This window comes from Podarcis melisellensis (assembly GCF_964234715.1).
Source record: "Podarcis melisellensis genome assembly, chromosome: 17".
Classification (NCBI taxonomy): domain Eukaryota; kingdom Metazoa; phylum Chordata; class Lepidosauria; order Squamata; family Lacertidae; genus Podarcis; species Podarcis melisellensis.
Genome location: NC_138534.1, coordinates 41,095,057 through 41,122,180, shown reverse-complemented (window position 1 = coordinate 41,122,180; position 27,124 = coordinate 41,095,057). Strand labels below are relative to the sequence as shown.

Genomic DNA, 27,124 nt, shown 5'->3' with positions numbered 1-27,124 from the left:
GAAAGTTGAGACACTTGAAGGATATGCTAGAGTCTTCCTGATCTCCTGATCCTCTAAGGATCCTAAGCATCCTTAGAGTAGATTTGTGCTTTAAAAATCTGAATGCCCCAATCTTTCCATTGCCATGCTTCCCTTCTCCCCCCCCCCCCCATATCTGTAAACCAACTAGGCTGGTATACAGGGATTAAAGTCAATAAATGTGAGCCACATTCTCAGAAATCTAGGTAATATTGTACAGATTATTCAGCGATGTCCTTTCCTGAGTGTCTTCCTGCAACAAAGCAGTTGGCAATGGCAAACTCTTCTTGTCTTTTGCAGATTGAAGAAGAGAGAGAACTAGCTGTGATTACACTGCAGAGCTTAATCCGAGGCAGAGCTATCCAGAATATGGTATTCTCTTGGTTTTTCTTTTCTTTTCTTAAGCATCTAGTGGCAGATTAAAAACAAAATAATGAGAGAAAGGTGCTGATAGGCCAGCACAAGAATCTTGGGAGAAAGGAGAAATTGGGGTGTGGGGGATGGGTGGCTGCACTTGGAACAGAGCTTGGGTGGATCTTTAATAAATATGTAAGTAGGGATGCGGGTGGCGCTGTGGGTTAAAGCACAGAGCCTAGGACTTGCCAATCAGAAGGTCAGTGGTTCAAATCCCTGCGATGGGGTGAGCGCCCGTTGCTTGGTCCCTGCTCCTGCCAACCTAGCAGTTCAAAAGCATGCCCAAAGTGCAAGTAGATAAATAGGTACCGCTCCGGCGGGAAGGTAAACGGCGTTTCTGTGCGCTGCTCTGGTTCGCCAGAAGCGGCTTAGTCCTGCTGGCCACATGACCCGGAAGCTGTACGCCGGCTCCCTCGGCCAATAAAGAGATGAGCGCCGCAACCCCAGAGTCGGCCACGACTGGACCTAATGGTCAGGGGTCCCTTTACCCTTTACCTTTAAGTAAGCCTGCAGTCCAGGGAGAAGGAGAAATAAGAAGACAGCTCAACCACCCTCCTTTATTTTGTTTTGGAATGATGATATTTCTTCCCCCAAGCAAGATGTACCTTCTTTGGGCTAGATTCAAGTGGGTTTTTTATGTTATTCAGCTGCCTTGCTGGGCTTTAGAGAAAATGAATCCCTTGACCTCCCATAATCTATTTAGGACATGCTTGAGTCCGTTACTAGGGAGAAATTCATTATAAATAGAAGAGGAGCCTGGTTGGATCAGGCTGATGCCCCACCTAGTCCAGCATCCTGTTCTTACAGTGGTCAGCCAATGCCTCTGAGAAGCCTGTAAGCGGGAGCTGAGGGCAAGGGCTCTCTCTCTTCCTGCTTGCCTTCTGGGAATATTTCACATAGCTGTATTGATAAAGACCACCAATGTGCTTTTGCCTAGTGTCAGACCTGGTCACCCCTTGTCTGAACACCAGGATCTCCTTTCCTGGTTTATTTCTCACAGTCAAGTTCAGGTTCCCACCCTGCTTCTCTGGAGTGGATAATCAAAGTGTGGAAATTAATGGTTCTGCAAAAAAAACTTGTCAAATACATGAAAAGCAAGTGTGATTCCTTTCCCAATATATTGTTTCCTTTCTTTAAAGACATTGTGACTCTGAGGGGGAAACAGAACACTCCCCATAAATTCAGATTTGTTTCCCTGTGTTGTCAAGCATAGCCTGGTTCTTGAACATTGGTTGTTTCTCTACCTGGAGAAATGATTCTCTTATGAGGGAGTAGGCGGCTATATTTATGTTTTATTTGGATTTTACTTGTTCTGTTTGTTTATAAAACCATATAAAAACTAGGGTAATTTATATTTTTAAAAATGAGATGACAACAATAAAGTTTGGTGGAAGAGAACATTCAGCGAAGCTGCATCTTCGTTCTTTTCTTCCCTGTGACTTCCTGACAGATGTTTGAAGGGAAGGAAAAGCGACTGGAACTGATCCGCGAGTTGCGCACCACTCATGCGCTTCAGGAGGATGGGCAACTGTTGAAGAAGGCGGAGAAGCAAGTGACGTTGGCCTTGCAGAGGCAGCGGGATCTGCATGAACACAAGGTTTGGCCATAAACATAGAGGCAGCGGACCAGTGTCTTGTTTAAAGTCTTTCCCTTCTGTCTCCTACAACAATGTCTGCAACAGAAGCTTATGATGGAAGATGGCATTTGGTCATCTGAGGGAGGAATATAATCTCATAGTGAGTGCTTTGTTAAAGATAGGACTAACTCGGAGTTTTGTATGCTAGTGTTACACAGAGGAACAAGACGGCTGGGTTAGCCAGTCATTGGAGTCATTACTTTAGGCAACTCGCGCCGACTGAGGAGGTAGCTGTTAGGTGGCTTTGCAGCTAGTTGCCTGACCAAACCCAGAGAGTGCTCATTAAAGGTTCCTCATCATCCTGGAAAAAAGTGACAAGTGGTTCGCTGCAGGTTCTCTCCTGGGCCCATCAACATCTTTCTAAACAACTTGGATGAAGGAATTGAGGGGTTGCTCATCAAATTTGCAGTTGACACCAAACGGGGAGGGGTAGCTGATGCTGTAGAAGGCAGAACTGGGTTTCAAAATGACCCCAACAGATTGGAGAACTGGGCTCAAGCTAACAAAATGAATGTCACTAGGGACAAATGTCTAGGTTCTGCACTTAGGCAGAAACAACCAGCTGCACAAATATAAGATGGGGGACACCTGGCTTGCCAGTAGTACATGTGAAATGGATCCCTTCTTCCTTTGGGGGTTCTCCAGCTGCTTGCTCCCACCATTCCTGTGTCCAACCAGCCCATGACCCCGGCCCTGCAGGTGTAGTTGGACTCCCAACTCCCATCAGCTCCAAACCACCAACTAGTGTGGGAATTGCAGCCCTGCAACATCTGGAGGGCACCACGTTGCCTATCTCAGTGCAGCAGCAGCAGCAGCACACCATTCCAGATTACTTTCACGTCTCCGGAAATAGCATGCATAATCTTTTCAAGGCTGGGTTCTGATGCTCAGGCCTGGAGCTCATTTCCTGTGGAAAAAGTAACTCGTTTTATAGAACGGAGAATAATTCTTCCTTGTTGCATTCAGATGTCTCTCATGGAAAAGCACTTGGCTCGGGTGGAAGGAAGAGCCCTCTCCAACATGCTAGACTTCCTCTCCAAAGAGCTGATTCGGCTCCAAGACGAACGGAGGATCCACGCTTTTGCTATGCTTGCTGAAAGGCAACGCCGAATTCGGGAAGCCGAGGAGAGCGGCCGCCGGCAAGTGGAGGAGCGGCGCAGGCGTGAGGAGGATGAGATCTTTAGACAGGTATGTGGGGGGACTGCAGTCCCAGTCATGGGGCTTTAGGTTTGTCCTGATACCTGCACAGTAAACTGAGTCAAGTGTGCTGTCCCTGTGGGAATTATTTGTAGAGGACTGTTTCTTCAGGGTAAGAGGGAGCTAGACTGCTGTGGGGATGTGCAGGGCTCTCACAGTCAAGGGAGCATAGATAGCATACTTTTTATCATCGTGTTTCATCCCAGTATTCAACATGTACCCATGAACCCACCCGGACCCTGAGATCACCTTCTGAGGCCCTTCTTCTTGTGCCTCCTCCTTGAGAGGTCCGGCGGGTGGCAACGCAAGAAGGGCCCTTCTCTGCAGTGGCTCCCTGTCTGTGGAATGCTCTCCCCGGGGAAGTTCACCTGGCGCCTTCATTATACTCCTTTAAGCGCCAGTTAAAAACGTTCCTTTTTAACCAGGCCTTTGGTTGACCTGATTGACATCCTTTTAAAATGTGGCTCTTTTTTGAGGGGGAGGGTGTTATTGTTTTTATTTTATATACAGTGGTACCTCTGGTTGCGAAAGGGATCTGTTCCGGAGGCCCGTTCGCAACCCTGAAAAGAACGCAACCCGCGTTTGCGCATGCATGGGTCGCAATTTGCGGCTTCTGCGCATGCACGAGCAGTGAAACCTGGAAGTAACCCGTTTGGGCACTTCCGGGTCACCACGGGACGCAACCTGAAAATGCTCCACCTGAAGCAAACATAACATGAGGAGGTATGGCTGTATTGTGATCTTTTCTGTGAAGCGCCCTAAGACCTCCGTGTATAGTGTGGTATATAAATTCAATAAATGATCATAATAATAATGTCTAGATTCTGTCACAGAGTACACATTCCATACTTTGGAGTAGACTCTGACCATTCTGCATACCTGACGGCTGATCCTTGGGCTGAACGTCTACGTGCGAAAGTAAATCTGCAGATAGATAACTTAGTCACACAAACGCAAAAGCGAGCTTTGTGTTATTTATTCTTATATCTCACCCTTCCTCCCAGCTTGGGTTGGCTGGCAATGATCATTAGGCCAAGTGAGGCCAAGTCTTCAGGTGGCAGATGCTCTGGGAGGGGAGCAACAGCGGAAGCCCCCAGCTCACTCCTCCCCCCAACATCTTCCTCTCTTGAAGGACAGGACAAGTCAGCCATACAGCCTCTCTGAAGGCCCCTAAAGTAGTCTGCCACCTCACGTGTAGAGGAGGAGCCTATCCCATTGTGCATATTGAAGTGAGCTCGTGCGTGTTGGAAATGAAGAACCTCCACCATCTTGGCCTCAGGTAGCAAATGTATTGGACTGGCTATAGGAAAACAATAGTTGGAATCGCATCAGTCCCTTCCACAATAGAGCCCTTTAGGGCTGGAGAGGCGGTGCTTTTCCACAATAAATTGGAATTGCAATTAAAAGTGTGATTCTACACAGCATTTAATCTAGTGCTATTTTAACTAGAAATGCCTCCCCCCTCCCCCCGCCGGCCAAGAGCTTCTGAAATGCCTACTCAGAAGTAAGTTCCATTCAGCAGAGGTTATTGGCCAGTCAGCTCTTCTTGTTGCTTCCAGTTGATCCTGAGGCTGGCAGATTTTTGAGAAATTTATCATTGAACAGCCCGTTAATTGACACATGTCAATTTCTTTGGGGTGCGGCACCAACTAAAAAGGGGAAGAGATCGGTAGCTAAAAGAATCTCTCCCCTACCCTCCAAGAAATAAGCTGAAATGAGGCAGTTCAGAAAAAGGCTATTTAATGGGAAATTACACACTAATCCATCAGCCAGAATCAATAAAACGGGTGCAGGCAGCACAGCGAATGTGTTTCATTTAAAGGTACAAGATGTGAAAAGCCTTCATAGCCCCCACCCTTTGGACAGGCACCTGATACAATTGCATTGTAGGATTTAAAAGTCACTACAAATCTTTTTTTAAGGGGGTTGCAAGATAGGGGGCATGAAATGCAGAAAATACTGGAAGTCTACAATTTGGAAACATCATTTGAACACACTGTAAAATGGCATACAAAGGTCCTAGTGTGGAAGCACCCGACCTGTAAATGATTTGTGCTCACTCATCATAGGAGATGGTGCTAAGAAGGATATTCTGCTTGGGGCTGTTTCCAGGTTGTTAAGGTGCACCAGAGTACAGTTGACTCCTACCTGGAAGATGTCATCCTGGACAGCATGGAGACGACGGCTGACGAACAAGCTAGAGAAGAGATTCAAAGAGTGGCTGTGGAAATCAACGACATCGCTTATGAAATGGAAACACGGTATATTCTCAAGGGAACAGCGGCATATATCGCAATATAAAGTATTGTGGCACCTTAAAGTCTTAACCATTCTTGTGCAGGTTCGTATCCTGCCGGCTACATGCAAAGTGTAATATTTTGGTTCCCTGCGGGTTGCTCAGTGGGTAGATTTTATTGTGGCATAAAGGTTTGTGGACTAGAGCCCCTTTTGCCAATAAAGTGCACTTCATAAAAGTGTATGTCACAGTAAATCTGTTGTTCTTTGAGGTGCCACAAGACACTCTCCTGATGTTGTTGCAACAGACTAATTTAGCTATCTGTGTGAGATGCTGTGACCCTTAAAGCCTAGCAGATGCTAAAAAAAAAGATTTGAAATGGCCATCTAACCTAGGAAGAAGCTAGATTCAAAAAGTATTTCACTGTGAGTGTGATGTGAACAGCAGTTCTCTGTGCCCACCTGTGGTTTTTGTACCATATTGCAAACTTTTTAAGTTTGTGTATATTCCTTTGTACAGAGTTGTTCCAACTCGGGCATACAGTTCGTATATATTTTATTATATATTTTTCACACCAGCGAGATGCCTCTCCTGCCTCCATTTGCCCTGGATCCTGCATTGCTCCTCTTTCCTGAAAGATAGAGAGCAAATGCAGGTCCTGTCCTTCCCCTGGAGTAGCGCCCATCCGGATCATGGTGTGGAAGTGAGGTACCACCCTGCTCCTGTCGGATCTGGTCTGACGCCTCTTCCCATCATGTAGGAAGTGTCCTCACTGACAGAACGTGCACAAATATTACTGTTTCTCTCTTTTTTAAAAAAAAAACAACCCTCCTGATGTGAAACAAAAAAGAGCAGAGGAATTGGGATGAGAGAGGAAATGAAGATAATGACAAAAATATAACCTTTTGTACAAATGATCTCCTCTTTAGTCGAACACATCTTCAGTCTGAAGAAATTGTGGCCGAGCTGGTTTATAGTTTCCTGATCCCTGAAGTGAGGAAAATGGCCATCAAGGAGAAAGGTAGGAAGCTTGTTTATCTCCCAAGATTACTTATGTCTTAAAAGGGGATGTGGGTGGCACTGTGGTCTAAACCACAGAGTCTCTTGGGCTTATCGATCAGAAGGTTGGCGGCTCAAATCCCCACAACAGTGAGTTCCCGTTGCTCTGTCTCAGCTGCTACCAACCTAGCAGTTTGAAAGCATGCCAGTGCAAGTAGATAAATAGGTACTACTGTGGCGGGAAGGTAAACGGTGTTTCCGTGCGCTCTGGTTTCTATCACGGTGTCTCATTGTGCCAGAAGCGGTTTAGTCATTGTCACGGCCACCCAGGACGGGTCCCAGCTCACAAGAGACCTCACTCCGTTGCAGTTTATTTACAGGAAAAGTTTATTGAAGATTTCTGCTTCTCGTACAGTTCAGCATCGTGGCCGTACGTCTGTCACGTTAGACCGCTGAAGTCCCCTCTGACTCCTCCCCTCTTCCACACCAACTTAATAGCCTGGCTCTAGACCACCTCTTCCTCTCCTTTCTTTTCCGCAGGGTCTTCCTGCCCCCCTGGGTTCCCTCTCTCCGTGACTCGCCTGAGGCTGAATCCTCTGCCGCCTCTTCCCCCCTCCTTCTGGCTTTAGGGCCGGGCTCCTCCCCTGAGCTCTCTCCACTTCCGCGCGCCTCTACGTTTGAACTTGGCGCGCGTACGTTGCTGCTGACCTTTCTTTCGACCGCTACACCACCCCTTGTTCTGCTCTCCACCCTTTCCGGCTGAACACCTTGCTCCAACCCCCTTTCTCTGTTCTCTCCTAATCCTGCTCCCTCCGAGAGGCTGACGACTCCACCCCCTTTACTCCGTTCCGGCTGAGACGCCTCTTGCTGCGTCTGTCTTCCACTGGGCTCCTCTCCGCTTCTCCCTTCTCCTCCCTTTTGCTTGATTAAGGTAACCCCCTTTTGAGAATCCTCTGACTCGCTGCTCAGACTCGTGGATTCCCTCAGAATTCCGTCATCTTCTTCCTCATCCTTCTGCCCCTCCTCCCACTCGCTCTCCGTCTCCTCTGTCATCTCCTCCTCTCTCCCAGAAACCCTGACATCCATCCCCCCCTCGAAGCCCCCCCTTCCCCCCTCCCGCTCGCCGGGTGCAGGTTGAGGAAAACGTGGTTCTTCCGGGGTCGGTTCAGGATACAAGTTGTCCACTTCAACGTTCTCCTCTGTCATCTCCGTATATGTGTGTTCGAACTCGGGTTCCCCACCCACAGACCTCACAGTCTCTTCCTCCATCACTGCTTCTCCTGGCGCTGCCTGCCAAGGACCTACCATCCATCTCTGACTCCATGCCTCCCTTGGCTGATCCACCCACCAACAAGGGCCTGTCTCCTCCCCCCCCAGTCTCGGATCCCTGGTCGGGCTTGTTTCGGGCGTATGGCCCTCGGGTGAGGAGAAACCCTCGAACGTGCTGTCTGACAAAGTGGGCGTGAAAAGCCAATCATCAAAATACTCCTCGGGCATGGGCTTGTGCGGAAAAAGTGCATGGAACTCCTCCTTCAACAGGGGTTCGTCCAACGCGTAACCCGGCACCCAGCTATTGGCAGAGGCCGGAGTGCCTTCCCTGGCTAGAAAATATTCAACTCCCTCCTCCCCCCATCTCGAGTCCAGTATCTCTGTGACCTCGTTAAGAGGTTCTGGTCTTGGCGATTCCCCCCCCTCAGGCGCCCTCCTACGTGGCTCTGGGAGTGCTCCTGACTCTTGAAACCTGTGTGGGGTTTTGTAGGGAGTGAGCACCGATCTATGAAAGACCGGGTGCACCCTGGAACCCTCCGGAAGGGCTAGACGAAAAGCCACCGGATTGATCTTAGCCTCAACTTGATATGGCCCTAGCTGCCTGTGTCCTAACTTCTTCTTGGCCAATGACCTGGCCGGCATCGCGTGGGCTGCTAACCACACCCAGTCCCCAATCTGGATGTCCTCTCCCGCCCTCCTGTGCTTATCGGCCTGCACCTTATACGCCTGTTTTGCCAGCTCCAAATGTCTCCGCAGCTCCTCGTGCACCTCTTGCAACTCCGCTGCAAACTGGTCGGCATCTTGAGGCCCCCCCCCTCCTGGTGCCGCAAATCTCGGGAAGGTTCTGGGATGACGGCCATTGTTCGCGAAGAAAGGCGTCACCCCGGTGGATGCGTGTTTCGTGTTGTTGTAGGCGAATTCAGCCATCGGCAGATAGTCCACCCACGCCGCAGGTCGCTGGTTGGCGTAGCACCGCAGGTACTGCTGCATGATCGCGTTGACCCTCTCCGCTTGACCGTTGGTTTGTGGATGTCTCGCCGATGTCAGGTTGATTTTGACGTGCAAGATGCCCAGAAGCTTTCGCCAGAAAGTGGAAACAAACTGGCGCCCCCTGTCGGACAAGACGGACTGCGGAAGTCCATGCACTCTGAAGACGTGATCGATGAAGAGCTTTGCGGTCTGTTCTGCCGTCGCCACCTTGGCACAAGGGATGAAATGCGCCATCTTGGTGAACAAGTCCACCACCACTAACACCGCCGTCTTACCTCTGGAGCTGGGCAGGTCCGTAACAAAGTCCAACGCTACCCTCTCCCACGGTTGCTGCGGTGTCTCCAGCGGTTCTAGCAATCCCGCCTGCTTCTGGTGCACTGGTTTGGACCTCTGGCAGATATCACACCTGGCGACGTAGTCCGCCACCTCTCCTCTCATCTGGGGCCACCAAAAGTCTCTAGCCACCAACTCCATCGTCTTCTTTTTGCCGAAATGGCCTGCACTAGGGGCGTCATGCAATTGTTGCAGAACCTTGGCTCGAAGATCGTCGGTGGGCACGTAAAGGGCACCCTTACGAGTCAAAAGTCCATCTTGCAATTGGAACTCATCGTTGTCTCGCGACCCTCCGCGTAGCTCCTCCATCTTGGACTGTGCAAACTGATCCCTTTGCAACGCGCGTCGCACCGCGTCCAGGTCGACTGCGATGGTAGCGCACGTCCACGCCTGCGGTGCGAAAATGTGCTTTGCTGCGATTGGAGCTGCTTCCTCCAAGTATTGCGGCTTTCGGGACAGCGCGTCTGCAATAACATTGGAGTCTCCTGGGATGTATTCTATTTTGAAGTCGAAATCCGCAAAGAACTCCGCCCAGCGCATGTGTCGCTGGGTCTGTAACTTAGCCGTCCGCCAATACTCTAAGTTCTTGTGATCCGTGCGGACTTGCACCGTGTGCTTGGCTCCTATTAAGAAGTGTCGCCACGCTTTGAAAGCTGCATGAATGGCCAACAACTCCCTGTCCCATATGGTATAATTGCGCTCCGTCTTGCTGAGCTTCCGGGAGTAGAACGCACCCGGTCTCCAGTTGCCTTGTGAATCCTCTTGCAAAAGAACGGCCCCAACCGCTCTGTCTGACGCATCGGTCTCTACCCGCATGGGTCTGCCGGGATTCACGTGGAGCAGCTGCTCTTCGGAGGCGAAAAGACCTTTAAGCGTCCGGAAGGACCGCTCCGCTTGTTCGGTCCAGACGAACTTCTTCTTCTTGGAACTGAGGGTGTCAGTGATAGCCGCCGTCGCGTTCGCAAAACCTTTAATAAACTTGCGGTAAAAATTGGCAAAGCCGATGAACCTCTGGACCTCTTTCCGATTTCGAGGGCTTTTCCAGTCCAACAGCGCTTGAACCTTAGCCCTGTCCATGGCCAGTCCCTCGTCGGACAACTTGTAGCCAAGGAAATCAACCTCTCTGACATCAAACTGGCATTTTTCCAACTTGGCGTACAGCCTGTGGTCCTTCAGCCTCTGCAGGACCTCCCTCACGTCCTTATCGTGATCCTCCGGCGATTCCGAGAAAATCAGGATATCGTCGAGAAAGCAGACACACTTCTTGTAGAGGAGACCTGCTAGCACGTGGTGCATAAATGCTTGAAAAACGTGGCTGCCATTTTGGAGACCGAAAGGCATGACTCTGTATTCGTATGTGCCCAGAGGGGTGAACATGGCGGTCTTCCACTCATCTCCTTTCCGGATGCGGATGAGATTGTAAGCTCCACGTAGGTCCAGCTTGGTGAAAATCTTGCCCCTCCTGACGGTCGCTAAAAGGTCGTCAATCTTGGGCATGGGGAAAGCTTTGGGCTTAGTCAAGCTGTTTATGAACCTGTAATCCACTATAAGCCTTTTTTGGGGCGTGTTTTTCTTCTTCACAAAGAACACAGGGCTGCCACCCGCTGCTTTAGATTCCTGGATGAAACCTCGCTTGAGGTTATGGTCTATGAACTCCCGAAGCTCTTGCATCTCGTCTTCCGACATGGAGTACAGCTTGGCAGCAGGCAGTTGCGCCCCTGGCACTAAATCAATCGCGCAGTCGTAAGGTCTGTGAGGCGGCAACTTGTCAGCTTCCTTCTCACAGAAAACCTCCAAGAAGTCCTGGTACTTGTGAGGCACTGTTTGCACCATACCCAGATGCAACTGCTGCTCGGCTTCTCCTCCCTGATCGGTCTGAAAGCAATGCTGAGCACAATACGATGAACAAAAGGTGATCTGCCGCTGGTACCACGCAACCGCGGGACTGTGCCTCTCCAGCCAACTCATGCCTAACACGATGGGTGTGTCCGATAAGTGGGTGACATTGAAACTAATAAGTTCTCGATGGTTGCCAATCTGCATCATCATGGGAGGGGTTTGCTGCACCACTTGCCCCCCCAGCAACTTCCTGCCGTCTACCGTGACCACGTTTAGAGGCGTCGTTGCAGGCAGGAGCGCCATGTTGTGCTGCTTAACGAACTGCAGTCCCACGAAGTCGGCGTTGCTTCCCGAATCGATCGTTATTGGAACCTCGAGGAGTCTCCCATCAGGCAACTGGAGTGTTGCTGTGAGCAGAACTGCCGGTCTGGGAGGCAAAGGGTCCACGCTCTGCAGTGATGCTGGGGGCTTGTCTACAGATCCGCCTGGCTGAGCCCCAGCAGCTCTGCTTCCAGCCAGGCACTGTCGTTTCCCTGAAGCTGCTCCCCTGGTTGCACCTCTGCTGTTACAGTTGCCAGTGCTGCAGTGTGCTTCTGGAGCCTCTGGGGGCACTCTTTCGCCATATGGTGCGCACTGTCACAGATGTAACACTTCCTGGTTCCTCTAGGAGGCTTCGCTTTGGCTGCACCAGGGACAGGGCTCTGGGATGGCTTCTGAGCCCTAGCACCACCAATCTCCATTGGCTCCTCGCTGCCCTTCCCCATTGGCGAGGGGTGCGCACGGCTGAAATCCCTGTGCACAAAAGGGAGAGTCCTCGCTTGCGCACGCGCTTGGGGCCCGTCCTCCTCGTGCCACGGACGTCCCTCATGTCGAATTCCAATAGCTAAAGCCCGTTGCACCACGTCTTCTAGGGTCTGGGGTCTGTCCCCCCTAGCGATCTCATCCTTGATGGGGGGGCTCAATCCCTCCCAAAAAAGATCTCTGACCGGCTTACTGTCCTTTGGCCAATCTAAGGCGGTGAGCAATGCAAAAAATTTAGAGTGGTATTGGCGCACAGTCGCTTTCCCCTGCCTCAGCCCGTGCATTTGACGGCGCGCAATGTCCACATCCACAGAGGATTGAAAACAAGAATCCATCGCTTTGATGAACGCAGTTGAATTGCGACGGGCCGGTCCATCTTCGCGCCACAGATTGCGTAGCCAAGCCCTGGCCTCCCCATGCAGGTGCGAAACAATGAACCCCACTTTCTCCTCCTCATCTTTAAAATCGTGACGGAGTAAATGCAGTGCATATACGACGTCCGCTCTGAAATTGGGATAGTCTTGCAAGTTGCCATTAAAATGCGGAACCAGGGCACCCCCCCTCCGTCCAAGCGCAATGCCCTCCGCTCTGGAACCTGGGGCCCCCGCCCTGTCCGCGTGTTCCCACCTTGCCTGCAAATCCTGGCACGTCTTCTCCAAGTCGTCATTCTTCTTCTGCGAAGCAATGACTGCCGATGTGAGAGCGGTAACCTGATCCCGCAGTGCAACCAGCTGCTCCTCAGCGCTCATGGCTGCTCCCGTTCGTGAGCTTCGCAAAAAAAATTTTTTGCTTTCTGAGAGGGGACTTACTGTCACGGCCACCCAGGACGGGTCCCAGCTCACAAGAGACCTCACTCCGTTGCAGTTTATTTACAGGAAAAGTTTATTGAAGATTTCTGCTTCTCGTACAGTTCAGCATCGTGGCCGTACGTCTGTCACGTTAGACCGCTGAAGTCCCCTCTGACTCCTCCCCTCTTCCACACCAACTTAATAGCCTGGCTCTAGACCACCTCTTCCTCTCCTTTCTTTTCCGCAGGGTCTTCCTGCCCCCCTGGGTTCCCTCTCTCCGTGACTCGCCTGAGGCTGAATCCTCTGCCGCCTCTTCCCCCCTCCTTCTGGCTTTAGGGCCGGGCTCCTCCCCTGAGCTCTCTCCACTTCCGCGCGCCTCTACGTTTGAACTTGGCGCGCGTACGTTGCTGCTGACCTTTCTTTCGACCGCTACACCACCCCTTGTTCTGCTCTCCACCCTTTCCGGCTGAACACCTTGCTCCAACCCCCTTTCTCTGTTCTCTCCTAATCCTGCTCCCTCCGAGAGGCTGACGACTCCACCCCCTTTACTCCGTTCCGGCTGAGACGCCTCTTGCTGCGTCTGTCTTCCACTGGGCTCCTCTCCGCTTCTCCCTTCTCCTCCCTTTTGCTTGATTAAGGTAACCCCCTTTTGAGAATCCTCTGACTCGCTGCTCAGACTCGTGGATTCCCTCAGAATTCCGTCATCTTCTTCCTCATCCTTCTGCCCCTCCTCCCACTCGCTCTCCGTCTCCTCTGTCATCTCCTCCTCTCTCCCAGAAACCCTGACAGTCATGCTGGCCAAATGACCCGGAAAGCTGTCTGTGGACCAACGCCGGCTCCCTTGGCCTGAAAGCGAGATGAGCACCACAACCCCATAGTTGCCTTTGACTGGACTTAACCGTCCAGGGGGCCTTTACCTTTGTGTCTTACCATAAATTTTGGATATTTTTTTTCCTTTTAAAAGAAGAGGCTCGTGCTGCAGTGTGAGCCTTTCCATGCCTGCCCACTTCCTCCACTACTGTCCTAGAAGGCAGTGGGGGATTCCTGTATAGGAGTGTACTCTGCCTTTGCCATTTTTAATTATTTTGCTCTAATTCCTTTGAGATCTCCTTTGCATAGCTCTCTGCCACCTTTAGAAGGCCCTCCCCTGGGGGCCTCTGTTTCCTCAAATGTAATCCAGGGTGCATTTTCCCATCCTTGTTCTGAAATGAGTGTGGGAGCCAGCTCTGGCAGAGTTTTGTTTCTGTGTCACAGGAGTCTCTCAAAGGGTGGACTTGGCAAGCCACCTGAGTCTCTGCTGGGGATGGTAGCAGCTCTTGCTTGCCAGAGCTTCCCTTTGTTTTGGCTGGCTTAGCTGAGCGGAGGCTGGCCCCTTGGTCAGGAAGTTTCTCCGACACACCTGTCTCCTGCCGAGTTAAGAGAATGATGTGGGAGATGAGGGAGCCCCATGCACCATTCTCACTGTTGGCCTGCCTTGGATCTACCACTTTCTCCTGCACAGTGAGACAGTCCCAGAGAAAGCACATTCACGCAGCTCATCAGATCATTCATGGGACTACAGAGACGACCGTGGGGCAGCTCTTTGAGCTCCAACAGGCCACTGGTGTCAAACTTTCTCAGCTAGCAATCCCGAGTGCAGATCTGCCTCCTGCAACAGCTGAAGAACAAGGCGCTCCTGAGCCCCACGAGCCGCATGAATCCCACGAGCCGCATGAGCCACAGATTCCAGACAGTCAAACAGAGCCTGAAATGCCCCCTGAAGGTGATGGTACAGACCCAGAAACGGAAAAGAAATAAGGTATGCTTAGAACTGTGTTCCTTCCCAGTCCTGCTCATGAGGCATCATGGTCCCACCTAGGCACAAGAAGGCCCATCCTGGGGCTTTTTTTTGGGGGGGGGGGGAAGGTTGGTTTCAGGGAAGCTTTGGCCTTTGTTTGTAGCCGTCACTTGAATTGTTTGCTTTTCTGTGTTCCATCAGTTAGCAAGCAGAGTGGATGTACCTGCAGCAAAGTTGGGGGGTGTGGGGTGGGCTTTTGTTGGTGGTTGCCGATACTTGCCTGGGAATTTTTTTCTTGCCCGTTTTCAGAGTGATGCTTCCATATGTCTCTCTGCCCCCCCCCAATTTGGTCAAAGAACTTTTTCGTTTCTTACCCAGGGGCAAGAAAGCTTGCCCTGGACTCCAGTGAAGTCTCAGAAATTCTGAAATAGTGTGGAAAACAGTTGTCCTTTGAATGGATACGTAGCCTATTTTTATGCATGTTGGCTCAGTCCTACTGTGGTCAGTGGCGCTTACTTGCAGGAAAGAATGCAAAGGATTAGTTGTCATTACATAGCTAATATGAAGCTTACCCTTGGGTTGGATTTTTAACAGATTTTGTGAGAACTATTTGATCAGGGTTACAGATATGTTTCCAAGTGAATTCAGCTGTTGTAAGTTGAGTATTTTTTATTAAGTTCGAGTTTGTATGTCTCTTGTGTGAACCGATAGTATCTAATTGGGCCATAAATCTGATGTTTATAGTATTACAGTAGACCTTCTGGATACGAACTTAATTTGTTCCAGAGGCCCGTTCGCATCCCAAAAATTTCAGAGGCGCACTTCTGCACATGCGCGCGGCATGATTGAGCGCTTCTGTGCAAGCGGCAAAACCTGGAAGTATACACTTCTGGGTTTGCCATGGCCGGCTTAACCCGAAGATTCTGTATCCAGAGGGATACGTAAGTAGTGGTACAACTGTATAGGGATTCTTTAGGAGAAATTGGGTGAAGTTTCATTAATGAGGTGTTTTCGTGTTTAAGACCCATTATGCAAACTCTTGCACATTGTTTCATAATGATGTGTATTTTTTACAATGAGTTTTACAATTCTCATTATTCATTGCTGATGGTTTGTATATCTTGCTTTTCTAGTTGCCCCTGAGGAACCAGCAAAAGGCTTGAAGTACCTTGGACTAATATTCACCTCTGAGGTCTTCCCCCCATTTTTTGCATTGTGCCCTCCTTTCTTTCTAAAACATCTTTGTGTTTACCATATCAAACAAACCGAGAGCAACAGCAGAATAATTTTTTAAATATTTTCATAGACTGCAGCGTTAAAATCTTGAAATCCAATGGCAGCAAGAAAAATAACAGCTTTGCAAGAAAAGCAGAACAATTAGAGATACTTCAAAAAACATACATTTGCCACCCCGAAGTTTAGGGTTAGGGCTGTTGTTTTTTTTGCAGCTGCGGGGAAAAGACAGCACACAGGAGAGTTTGGAAGTCTTGTATCTTCTCATCATAGAATAAATCACACCCAACTACCAAAACTCTGGGACTAGAGGGAAGGTCTCGCAGAGAAGCCCTACAACCTCTCTTTGTCTCCTCTTCAAGCTCCAGCAGCCTTGGAAAGACTTGGGCAAAGGAAACCAGAGAGAGAGAGAGACAAGCAAGTAAGGAATCTGCAGAAGAAGGGATGTTCTTGTGAAAGACAGAACAAGAATAGGGCACACAAGAAGAGACGGAGTAAAAGAAGTCAGGGCTGGAACATATTGCTGCCCTGTCATCTTCCAGCTTTGGTCCAAGGAATGACTGGGTTGACACTGCAACAGTTGCTCATAGGACAGGGGCCATTTCCTGAAGATAGGGAATAGGAAGGTAAGACTAGTCCAAGGTCCTAGGCATGGCCAGCTCAGGGTAGCAGGGCACAAGGCGCAGCAAAAAGGCAGCTTGGCAACACCCTGGAAAGCTCACAATGGGCATCGCTTGCCATGACACACTCGGGGACAACTGCTGAAACTTCAAGGCTTTCTGAAGGCAGGCTGGATGGCACTTTAACCTCCCCCACCTTGGGTTTTCTGTTCTTTTCAAGGACCATCACCTTGTTCTAGAACCACGGACTGCTGTGCATTGAGGGATTAAATGGTTGAGTGTCCTTTGGGTTGGAGGAGTCCACACCTTTTGGCCTAGATGGTCTACGAAGAAGGAGTAACACCTCCTCCTAATGCATCTCTTCTCCAGATCTGCCTGTGAGCCAGATGGAGGATATGGGCAGAGAACGCAACAGTTGTGGGAGAGCCAAGGGCAAACAGAAGCGGAGTAGGGGTGGGAAGGTGAAGCAATAGGGAGAAAATCAGAAGCAATGCAGGGGTGGCTGCCACCTCCCTCCCCCAAGATGGACTCTTCTTATTGGCCATCCAAGAACTGAAAATGGGAAGTGCCAGCCTCCCAGGATGACTTCAAGCGTCTTCCCACAACCTCTGATCTGCCCCAACCTGGCTGTCGCTTGTATGATTAATAAAAATGAAGAGGAGTCTTTTTTGCAATATATTTTTTTAATTTATTGAAGCAGTAGTCACATGACCTTGCATCTAGCCTTTTAGTATAGTAACAGAATAGATCTGACCAGTCATTCGGCTTGAAAATGAAATTTTCTTTTGCGCAAACAGACATCACATTGAATACATACATTATCCAGGACTGAAACCCAGCTCAGAGATAGCAACGTGCCGATTTGTTGGAGGAACAGCCCCACAAGACATGGTTATTATAAACTCTTCACACCATCACCAGATTTACTCAGGGGCTCAAAGAAAGGAAGTGCATTATAATATGTCTCAGCACATCTTGCAGATAAAGTAGGGTCATGGAGGATGATAACTGTCAAAGGGTTCCTCTTCCTTTCCATCAAATCAAATGGTTTGGTGGAAGACAGAAGCTGTTATCTCTTGCAAAAGTATCACAGATTAATACAGACCATTTAAGAAAACATGCTAGCTCCCTGTGTTTATTATATAAAGAGTCAAACGCCCCTTGCTGGGCGGGTGAGGAGCAGTTCTGGAAAAAGGTGAATAGGAGCAGAAGAAGAGACGACTTTTAATGGAGGTGGGATACAGAAAAGTTCCAAGAGTTTTGAAATAAAGACCACACACTTTGTATTTTTAAATTTCATGTCCAGGCTAACCTACTTTTTATTTAATGCAAATTACAGTACCAGTTAACTATTTCCGAACCAAGTCACACAGAACAAAATGTATTTACAAAGGAGCAGAAGGGAGGAGGCAAAATAATAAAACATTAAGCATACTCTCCACAAAAAAGTTTATATTTAAAATGAAAAAATTAATCAGTCACAGAGGCATTCAAGTAGTAATAATGTTATACATGTTTTGCTTCTTCTTTGAATCAAGACAGCTTTGTACGTGTATGCAATAGTTTGTATACAACCCACAGTCCATTATATATAGATTTTAGATTTTCTGCTTTTAAGATGGAAGTGATCACGGTAATTGTGTGCACAAGCCCAAGTGATCTATCAGCAACATAGTAACAAACGCAAATTTTACAGGCAAGCATATTATTTATATATATAAACGTTCATTTATATATATAAATTGTTTTTTTCTCCAAAAAAAACCAAGAACAAACAACACAAGGAAGGAAAATATGTATCTCAAGCTAACCCTTTAGGTACAAGTCTTTATTACGCCTTTTCATTTTGCTTTTATTGCCTTGTCACAAATGAAGCAAGAAATTAGCCTCTATAGAAATATTGGGAATTCAAAGGCTTTCTGATGTATACACCTGGCAAATGTAGGTCCTGGGTTACATACTAAACTGTGCTTTTCATTACTGGCTTTGACCTCTAGTGGCTGGGATTTATAATGGATAATAGTTTATTGGTAGCATTTCTTAAGAAGCATTACTAATCTGGGAACATTTCAAATTAACACTAATTACGGACATTCACCATCACTTGGCTTATTTATAAAAAGAAGTATATGCTCAAGTATCAGTTAGATGACTTCAGAGTAATCTTTGTTGATTCCACACACCCCTTTGTTTAAAGGAAGGTACTTCAAAATTAAGATAAGTGTCTTGATTGACTTTCAGCTGGGGACACAGAATATTGTTAATGCCATCTCAGGGACATGCACAGTTGCAATGCAGACAAAGGATAGATCAAGAGACCATTAAGGTACTTCATTTAAAAACAAGCCACAAAAACAGACTTCAGAGTGGACTGTCAGAAACAAAATGCTATCACTGACCTTTGTGTCACCAGAAAAAGTGCAGCCTCTGCCTTACTGGAATGAACACATGATGATTACAAAAAGACAAAAAGCCAAAAACAAAACAGCAACCTTTGGTTTGATAAAAAGTTCAGCATTTTGCCACCGAAGAAGAGAATCTCACGTGGAATACTAACAAGGTCAAACACACAAGTGAGCAGAGTTTTCAAAGCAAGGCCTTTGTGCTGGGCACAGAAATTAAGGTCAACTTCAAAATGACTTTTATAAGAAAATAAAACTTCGGGGTGAGAGGGAGGGCAAGTGATAATCTACAACTACAGACTCTCAATACCACAGATTAATCTCTGGCCAAAAAAAGCAGAAAGGATGTGTGAGTGAGTGAGACCCCAATTCTTCCACCCCCCTGCTGCCCCCACCCCCATTCCATGACAGCTTCTTTGCAAAGCCCTATTTTGCCTCTACAGAAACAAAGACTAAACTAAAGCTCCTAGCTAGAAGCTGTTGTCTACAAGTAACTCTGGACAAACGTACTGGGAAAAGACGAGCAAAATGTAAACTTGCCACTTAGATGCCAAGATAGCAAACGTAAAATGAAACCGGTCACTGCTATTGTGGGCAAGGGAGAGAAACTTTTAAACACCTACGAACAAAGCCATGGTTTGAAATAAAAATAAAAATTGAATGAATTTTCTTTTTAATTATACTACTGACATGAAATAACTCAAAGAAGGGAAACAAAGATTTCCATGTGTGAGACATCTGGTACAAAAAAAGGAATAAAATAAAATTTAAAAAAATTATGGAAGCAAAGGCACTCCAAACTATATAGATATACTATACATCGCTAGAGTTATTGTTACAATAATACAGGCCGGTTATCTACTGTACAGAGTTAAAACTATATGGCTTTAAAAAGCTCGTCTACATTTTGTCTGATTATTAAAACAGATTTAACTGCCCTGAATGGTAACGTTTTGCTCATTAACAGCAGTTCCTGGGTCCACATATTTACATACAAAGCAATACAACTCAAAATTTTAAGAACAACTAATGTACAAACTTGAATTTGGTGAGGAGCTTTTGTCTTGTTTATTTACAAAAATGGTATTGAAACACCTGGATCTAGATTTGTATAAAATTTTGTCTGCAGTCCCGCCATGATCCTCGAGAAAATAAAACCATCAGGATCTCAGTTTACACATACATACACACATACATACACACACAAAACAATTTTTTTTAAAAAAAAACGCTTTTCATTCTTCTTCCCTGCTAGCATCAAACTAACAGAAAGTAATGCAAATCCTAAGACACCGTCTCTCTCCTGAGCCTCGACTGTCCTGCTCTCCTGACTGCAAACTGAGTTTTCTCTATGTCATCCTCCTGCTTGTTCAAGTGTCTCAAGAGCTCTGATCGCGAGGGCTATAAATCAACATGGAAGACACCTATAGGCTCCTTTCCTGCAGCAAGGTCCCCTTCCAGACCTCTCATTCGCCATGGGCCCATTTATAGAAAACTGGAGTGTTTAAACAAACATGGGTTCCATACCCATTCCCCTTGAAGCTATTTTAATAACCATGTATCTGAACTTTCTGTTCATCCTTTTTTGAGACAGCCCAACAGCTCCCTCCTTGAAAAGCACCTTTAATCAGATTAGACTCTCAGACCCAGCTTCATAAACGTGAGAAGAAAGAGGAGGCCCTGTTGCCTTCCGGTGGCTGCATCTGCACAATGCTGAGTTTCCCCCGGGCCAAATCAGCAAATCATGTTTCAAAAGATTCAACAATGAAATAAACTCCCACAAGCACCAAGATGACTGAGATTCATTTGAAGGAGTGTAAGGCTAGGTGAGCACATCTCTCAACCCAAGTAGAAAGCCAGACGTAAAGAGCCTGTCTCGGTTGCTCCGGCAGCAATGGCATTCCTTCTTGCAACTTCCCTAACGCCTTTCAAGAAGTATTGCTTTCGCTTCAAAAACAGAGAGACTTGACTTTTTGCCACTACAAAATAACCCAGAACACAGACACTAGAAACAGGCATTTCTGCTTCAGTCAGACCAATTATAGATTAAAAAATAAAAAGCAGCACTGTATCTATGTATATATTTATAATATATATATATATATATGTATATGTATATGTGCATATATACACACACACTTAGCTTTCTATAAGTCAGCAAGAGCAAGTAAACTGATTTGTCTACTCATTAATATACTACCATTGTGGAAGCATCACAACAGCAACCGTGGAAGATCAATAAATAAAGGTTAGAAAGAAGGAAGCTTTAAAAAAAAGGTGACATTAAATACAAATTCTAGATTTGGATTTTAGAATCACCTAAAAGTAATGTGTCGATTTGAAAGCTCTAATTGCAATGGAGGTTTACGTCCATTCACGTTATAAACCCTGGCATTGTTTTCCTGTTTGCTTCTTTGAGAAAGAAGCCAGTTTAGAGTTTGAAAAAGAAGGTGGGCGAGGTGCAGAAGTCCCTCTCCTCTGGTTTCCTGTCTGATCTCTGCACCTGGAGGGAGGGTGCACTTGCTCCCACCTGTTGAAGAATGCAAGTGACGGACTATGGGCTCTTTTGTGCTTTACAGAACCTTTAATGTTCAGGGATCTTTAAGGTAGGTGAATGAGCATTTTTCATTCAAGCCGATAGTCTGTGTGTGTATATGTAACATACATATCTGCAGAATTCTCCAATGCTAGAACGGAATTTAAGATCAAGATTTGCCCTTAAGCGTTATTCATACAGCAATCGCCCCACCCCACCCCTCCCCTCCCCTGGCTTTGGCAATTCAGTGTATTTTAGACCTCACATTTTCCTTCCTCCTCATCCCAACTTAAAGATAGTTAAGGTCTCCTGTGTATGTTATTCACGGTGAGCAACTCCTGCTAAGCTCCCAACCAAATTCAAGTTGTGCACTACACCAAAAGTTGAAACTTCACTTAAAAATACAAGGCTTAAAAAAAGGAGCTTCAGCAGAATGAGGGTTCTCCTTTCTGTTGTGGGAGGGCATGAGATAAGATTCCTGATTCTAAAGTACACAACAGCAATTGTTTGAAATTAGAAGATTGTCATGGGAAGAGACATTGGTGTGTTCTATTGCTCCACTTCCCCTCTTCCCACCCCCCTCTTCCCCTGCCCCAAAGGGCCGCAGCAGAGTGAGCACACAATGAAACTGGTTTGAATTTCTATTTTACAAGGTTAAATAAGAACAACAATAATAAAAAAAATCGAACACTATAATGAACAGGGTTTTTTTCCTTTTTTTAAATTTTCTTTCCAAATGTGACCAGCGTTGCTGAGCAAGACTCAAAATTACTGGCGATTGTTCCTGTACAGGTTGCTGCTTGTGGCCAGTTCAGGTGGAGTTGGAGGCTGATGCTGAAGCTACATTATTGGTCTGAACTCGATCTCCTGCATTGGCATCTGCAAACACCGCAAAAGAAAGCAAAGACACCGGTTAAATATTGGAAACCTGCTGCTTGCGGGCAGCCTCTTAAGCCAGCTGTGGCAAGGGGAGAGACACCTGAATGTCAGCGAGAAATTGGGCACTTTTTAAAAGGGCCTGTTTGGTACCTGGAAAACAAGCGAGTCCTCTTCTGGCAGGAGAGTTACAAGCCTGTAGAAGAGCAGACGTAAGCCTCACCTCAACCCCCAATGTTTGCTGGCTCCTTTTCGCTATGAAGTCCCTGAACAAGGCTTCTGCTTCCACATAATCAGGAATCCTGGTAAGGGAGGGATGCTGATCCTGTGGAGACTTCTCATTTATTTGGCAGAACATGCACAACAGCTCAACATGCAAAGGTCTGAGAGGAGCTGGTGTGCTGGGGGATATTGGGAGGGTTGTTTGCACTTTTAATCCTTGTGAGTTCCAGCAAACACGCAAAGATGGCAAAGGCCTGGATCAGACGATTCGGTTCAACTACAGCTGGACATGCCCCAAAAGTCATGGCTCTGGGAAGGCAACAGCAGGGCCTGATGCCAAGAACAGGTTTCAGGTGCCACACCCTGAAGGGTTGGGAAAGCAGGGGAAACAGCCAGCAGATTGTGAGGTACTGATAAATCAAGAGGAAACAAGCAATATAGGAAGGCAAAGGTGGCAGCGTGTTACAGTGATGCCTGGCTATATCTGGGGCAGTTCCTTGCATAAAACCCATTTGACTAATAAACCTTGGCCAATCATGGTTTTTTACCAAATAGCTGAGGTTTAGGTCTCACATACCCAACATCTTTTGAAAATAATTTACTGATGAACAGGTATTAAAACGATTGACTGATAAACAGACACAAATAAACAGGATGCTAAGAGGTGACACTATTTAATTCTACAGAGTTAGAAAGGTATTGGGAGCCCACTATGCTCCTTTCCCCCAACTCCTCTCCTGAATTCAGTAGACAATAAAAACAGGGTTCGGAACAGCGGTGTGATTTACTGAGTCCATAATAAAACACAGCAAGAGGGAAAGGATAATTAAGAAGGGTTTCATGGTGCAAATCAAAGCAAATACAAAATTTCATATCAAAAAAAGAAAAATGTTGGACTGCAATAAATCGAGACACTCGCATAGACCTGTAGTATCTGATGTTCGTGAGTTGCTCTATTTGGTAGCTATTGCTATCTGAAAAAAGTGGGAGAGGTAGCAACACTGCAAAGTTTACTGTGACAGGGGCTGTGACAGAGGACAATAGCTGTGTAAGTCCCCGAATTCTCATTCTCATTCTCTGGTTGGTGCTGCTAAAAAGAAAGAAAGAAGGTTGACCTGATCTCTCCCTCTTCCAGAGGAGTGGGGAATCCACTTTCTGCTGGATGGTGTAGTTCTCCTAAAGTCTACTACAACGGGAAAGCTTTCTTTTGCTTGAAACATACGCATTAAGTGCTGGCGGAGCTCTGCTTTTGTTCTGCTAAACTGCAGTTGCAGAGAAGGGCTGCTCCCCCACTATTTAGCAAAGAAAAACCAAGCACTTTTGTACTTCGCAAGTTCTGCTTGGCATTCACAAAACCTGCTGTCATTGCAGGAGCCTTTGGGAGAACTACATCACCAGCAGACATCACCTTCTTTTCCTCTTCTAGCAACAAGGACAGCTGTTGCTGCCACTGGAGGGGGGCAGTTGGTAAAAGGGTTGGAGCACATGAATTCATATTTTGCTCAATAATGAATTAGTTTTGCCCACTGATTTCTGGATAAAGTATTTCTGAGACAATCTGATGTAAGTGAGAGCCATCTCTACCAAAAGGCTATCCATTAGATCCAACTAGAAAAATAATGGGGGGGGGGACACTTAACTTTGTGTAATATAATTAAGTAGCTCTTGAACATTTTTAAGTCATATAAATACCCAAGTAGGAAAAAAGGATGAGTCAATAAATGCAGAACATACTCATTAAACCAGACTCCACAGCCAGCTATAGATCACCAATACATTTTTCATTCTCTGATGAATCTGTAATTGTCCCAACATACAATGGTTTAGGCAAAGGTTGCCTGTGCCATGCAGGGCTTGACTGTGCTATAGGGTTCCCAATAGGCAGTGACAGACCCCCCAGGTATAGGGTGGTATAACAACAACAACAACAACAACAACATGCAAATGAATGCTTGGGAGAGCACTTTAAGGTTCCCAATTATTCGCTGGCAGCTGGGTGTGGTTTTGGGGAAACAGCCTTAGGTAGCTAAGTATTTAAGTTTACAGAAGACACCAAAGCACTGAGGGTGATAAAATTCCAAGCAACCAGAATGCGCCAAAATGGCACCGCTAAGCTGAACAAATAGTGAACAAAGTGGCAAGAAGTGTAAAATGGTGAACCACTGAAGCAAACAAATGCTTATTTCATATACATTTTGAACTAGCGTCTATTATCCAGGAAAGAGACGTTGGGACCATAGCAGCTGGTGCTATTAAAACTTGACTTGTTATGCATTAGAAGTGAAAAGGACAAACTGTTCGTTAGGGTTTATTGAGAGAGAGATTGAAAATATAGCATTGTAATGCCCTTTTATGCATCAAATCAGTGACATAGCAAGATTGGGAATCCTGTATGTAGTTCTGGTTACCCCTCATTTTTATTTCTAACTTGGGTTTTGAGTTGGCTGGTATCAATTTTATTTTTCCTCTCTCATTCATCGGATCCAGGTATAACCATAAACACCCTGAACAAACACCTGGAGCCAATAAGTCGTCTGCATGAGTGCTAACAAACAGAAGTTCAGGTACTGTTGTAGAAAACTGAGATTGGTCAACACAATCTAGGGATGTGGTATTCATCGCATTGCCCCTGAAGAACCTGCTCTTAATCTAGCTCTGCTGCTGGACACTGAAGTAGCATCCAGGAGCTTGCAGTATTTTTACCAATTGTGTTCCTTCTTCAAGAGAGATGACCCGGCACATCTCAGTCCTAGCAGGGTCATATAAGAGATGAGGTCCTTCAGATACCCTGGACTCAAGTTATATAGGGCTTTATAGCTCATAACCAGTGATGGACTGGTACCCTGTGGCGCTGCTGTGACGGTGTTTCTATTCTCCCTGTGATTAGCTCCAGGGAGCAAACTGGCTGCTGCAGCATCTTGGACCAGCTGAAGTTTCCAAACACTTTTCAAAGGCCTCCACACACAGCTCATTGCAGAATCTAAACAGGATGTAACCAAGGCATCATGGCCAGAGCAGACATCTCCAGGAACAGGAACAGGGCACTAGTTTTTAATGTGCTCCTGGCCACTGCCTAAATCTGGCCATTAAGGGTTCAATCTGTGAATACTCCCAAGCTGCGAACCTGAGTTTTTCAGGGAGTGTAACCCCCTCCAGCGCATAATGAATCCCTAGTCCCTCATCTGCCTTTCAACTGACCATGACCTCCAGTTTTTTCACCCTCCTCCAGTCCGTTACTAACACCAAACCAGCTTCGTCATATTTAGATGGAAAGGAAAGATGGAATGGTGGCAGCAACCCCCAAAACTCTGGACAACCTCTCCTAGAGGCATCCTGCAAAAGTTAAATAGCAGTGGGGCAGGACAGACCCCGAGGGACAGAAGACCCACAGCGAGCACCATCCCTCAAGGAGTGCCTCTCTCCTTATGAGCCTGCCAGGCCCTTCTTTGTAGCCCTCCTCAAGCAGCCCAGAGGGTGGCAATATGAGAGCAGGCCTTTTCTGCAATGGCTCCCTCTTTGTGGAATTCTCTCCCCAGGGAGGTTTGGCTGGACCTTCTTTATACACCTTTAGGCACCAGGTGACAATGTTCCTCTTTAACCAGACCTTTGGCTGAGTGACATCTGATACCCTTCAAAATGTGTTGCGGAAGGGGGGGATTATCAGGTTGTCTTTGCTCTTATTTTTGTTATGTATTTTGTGTTTATTACATTGTAATTTTATGCTGTGAACAAGCCTGAGATCTACAGATATAGGGAGGTAGGCATATACAAGACATAAATAATCACAATAAGATTATACAAGCACCATAAATCAATGCCTCCAAGTCCCATCCCAGGGAGGTGTCCCACAAAGAAACCAGGGCCAATGGTATCAAAAGTCCAGGAGAACCAACTCCTGTTGCCTGGCTCCTGGTGTAGGTCATCCACTAGCACAACCAATGCTTTTTCTGTCCCATAATCCTGGCTGGAGCCAGGATTAAATGGATATGGATGATCTGTCTCCTTCAGAAAAGCTTGGAGCAGAGAAGCAGCCACACACTCCAGCACCGTGCCTAAGAATGGAATATTGGGGACTGGCCAGTCATCATACAAAACTGTGGGGTTCAGGGAGGGCTTTTTCAGCAGAGGTCTTATCACTGCCTCTTTATGGCAGGTCGCAACCCTGCTTTGCTGAACGTGTTCAGTCGCCACCCTTACCCACCTGGTTAGTCTTCCTCAGCTGCTTTCATGAGCCAGGAAGGGCAAGGATCCTGCACACATGTGGTGGCCCTCACCTCTCTAAGAAACCCGTCCCCATCCTCAGGCTGCACTATCCCAGTAAGTACAGGTGTTGCTGAATGCTGATGAAATTGGAAATCTGGAGTGGAAATTGCTGGCGTTCCCTTATTCACCCCATGTCTGAAATGGAAATCAATCTAGCAAACACAATTGGTATTGGCTGCTATTTTTTTTCTTTTCAGTTCGCAAACAAGATATGATCAGTAACTGAGGACACACCGTGTCAGGGAAGACAGTTGGGGGGGGGGGTGGAATAGTTTCGCAAGCAAACCGTGGCAGGCATGAAGAAAGTCTCACCTGAGGCGGCTGGAACATTTGTCGGGGTTGAAGCAGCTGCCTGATTCCGAGCATGAGCAGGTATGAGGGTCGAAGCCAGAGACGGATTACTTGACAGTTCTGGAAGGAAGTTGAAGAAGAGAGCATTCACAGCCAGCCCACAGGGAGCCTCTGCCTGTCACTTCACAGTGTCTCCTGTCCCACGTCAGCCACATGGCCATGTGTTGCCAAGAACCTATGATTCTAACTGGCTTCCCCAGAGTTGGAAACTGCTCAGACAACTTCACTGGGGAAAGACTGTCATCCTCTGCATCTTCTTTTCTGTTGAAAAAGTATTTCTCTGCCGTGACGTCTGCCAAATTGCCTATATTGCATTTCTTTCAA

General features: G+C 47.0%; 2 protein-coding genes across 3 annotated transcripts in view; one reads left to right on the top strand and one right to left on the bottom strand.

Moving 5' to 3' along the window:
• The window catches only part of CFAP91 (cilia and flagella associated protein 91), a 30,488-nt gene extending 13,664 nt beyond the window's left edge, over positions 1 to 16,824 (top strand). The window contains exons 12-18 of the mRNA XM_081894029.1: positions 319 to 390; positions 1,883 to 2,029; positions 3,035 to 3,256; positions 5,378 to 5,526; positions 6,431 to 6,522; positions 14,022 to 14,318; positions 15,431 to 16,824. Coding sequence (XP_081750155.1) covers positions 319 to 390; positions 1,883 to 2,029; positions 3,035 to 3,256; positions 5,378 to 5,526; positions 6,431 to 6,522; positions 14,022 to 14,317 — 978 coding nt within the window. The 3' untranslated portion in view covers position 14,318; positions 15,431 to 16,824. The remainder of the gene's footprint in view (positions 1 to 318; positions 391 to 1,882; positions 2,030 to 3,034; positions 3,257 to 5,377; positions 5,527 to 6,430; positions 6,523 to 14,021; positions 14,319 to 15,430) is intronic.
• GSK3B (glycogen synthase kinase 3 beta) overlaps positions 16,815 to 27,124 on the bottom strand; it is a 63,541-nt gene continuing 53,231 nt past the window's right edge. For both annotated transcript variants that reach the window (XM_081894504.1, XM_081894505.1), the window contains 2 exons: positions 26,762 to 26,860; positions 16,815 to 21,967 (listed from right to left, as the gene is read on the bottom strand). In XM_081894504.1, coding sequence (XP_081750630.1) covers positions 21,900 to 21,967; positions 26,762 to 26,860 — 167 coding nt within the window. In that variant the 3' untranslated portion in view covers positions 16,815 to 21,899. The remainder of the gene's footprint in view (positions 21,968 to 26,761; positions 26,861 to 27,124) is intronic.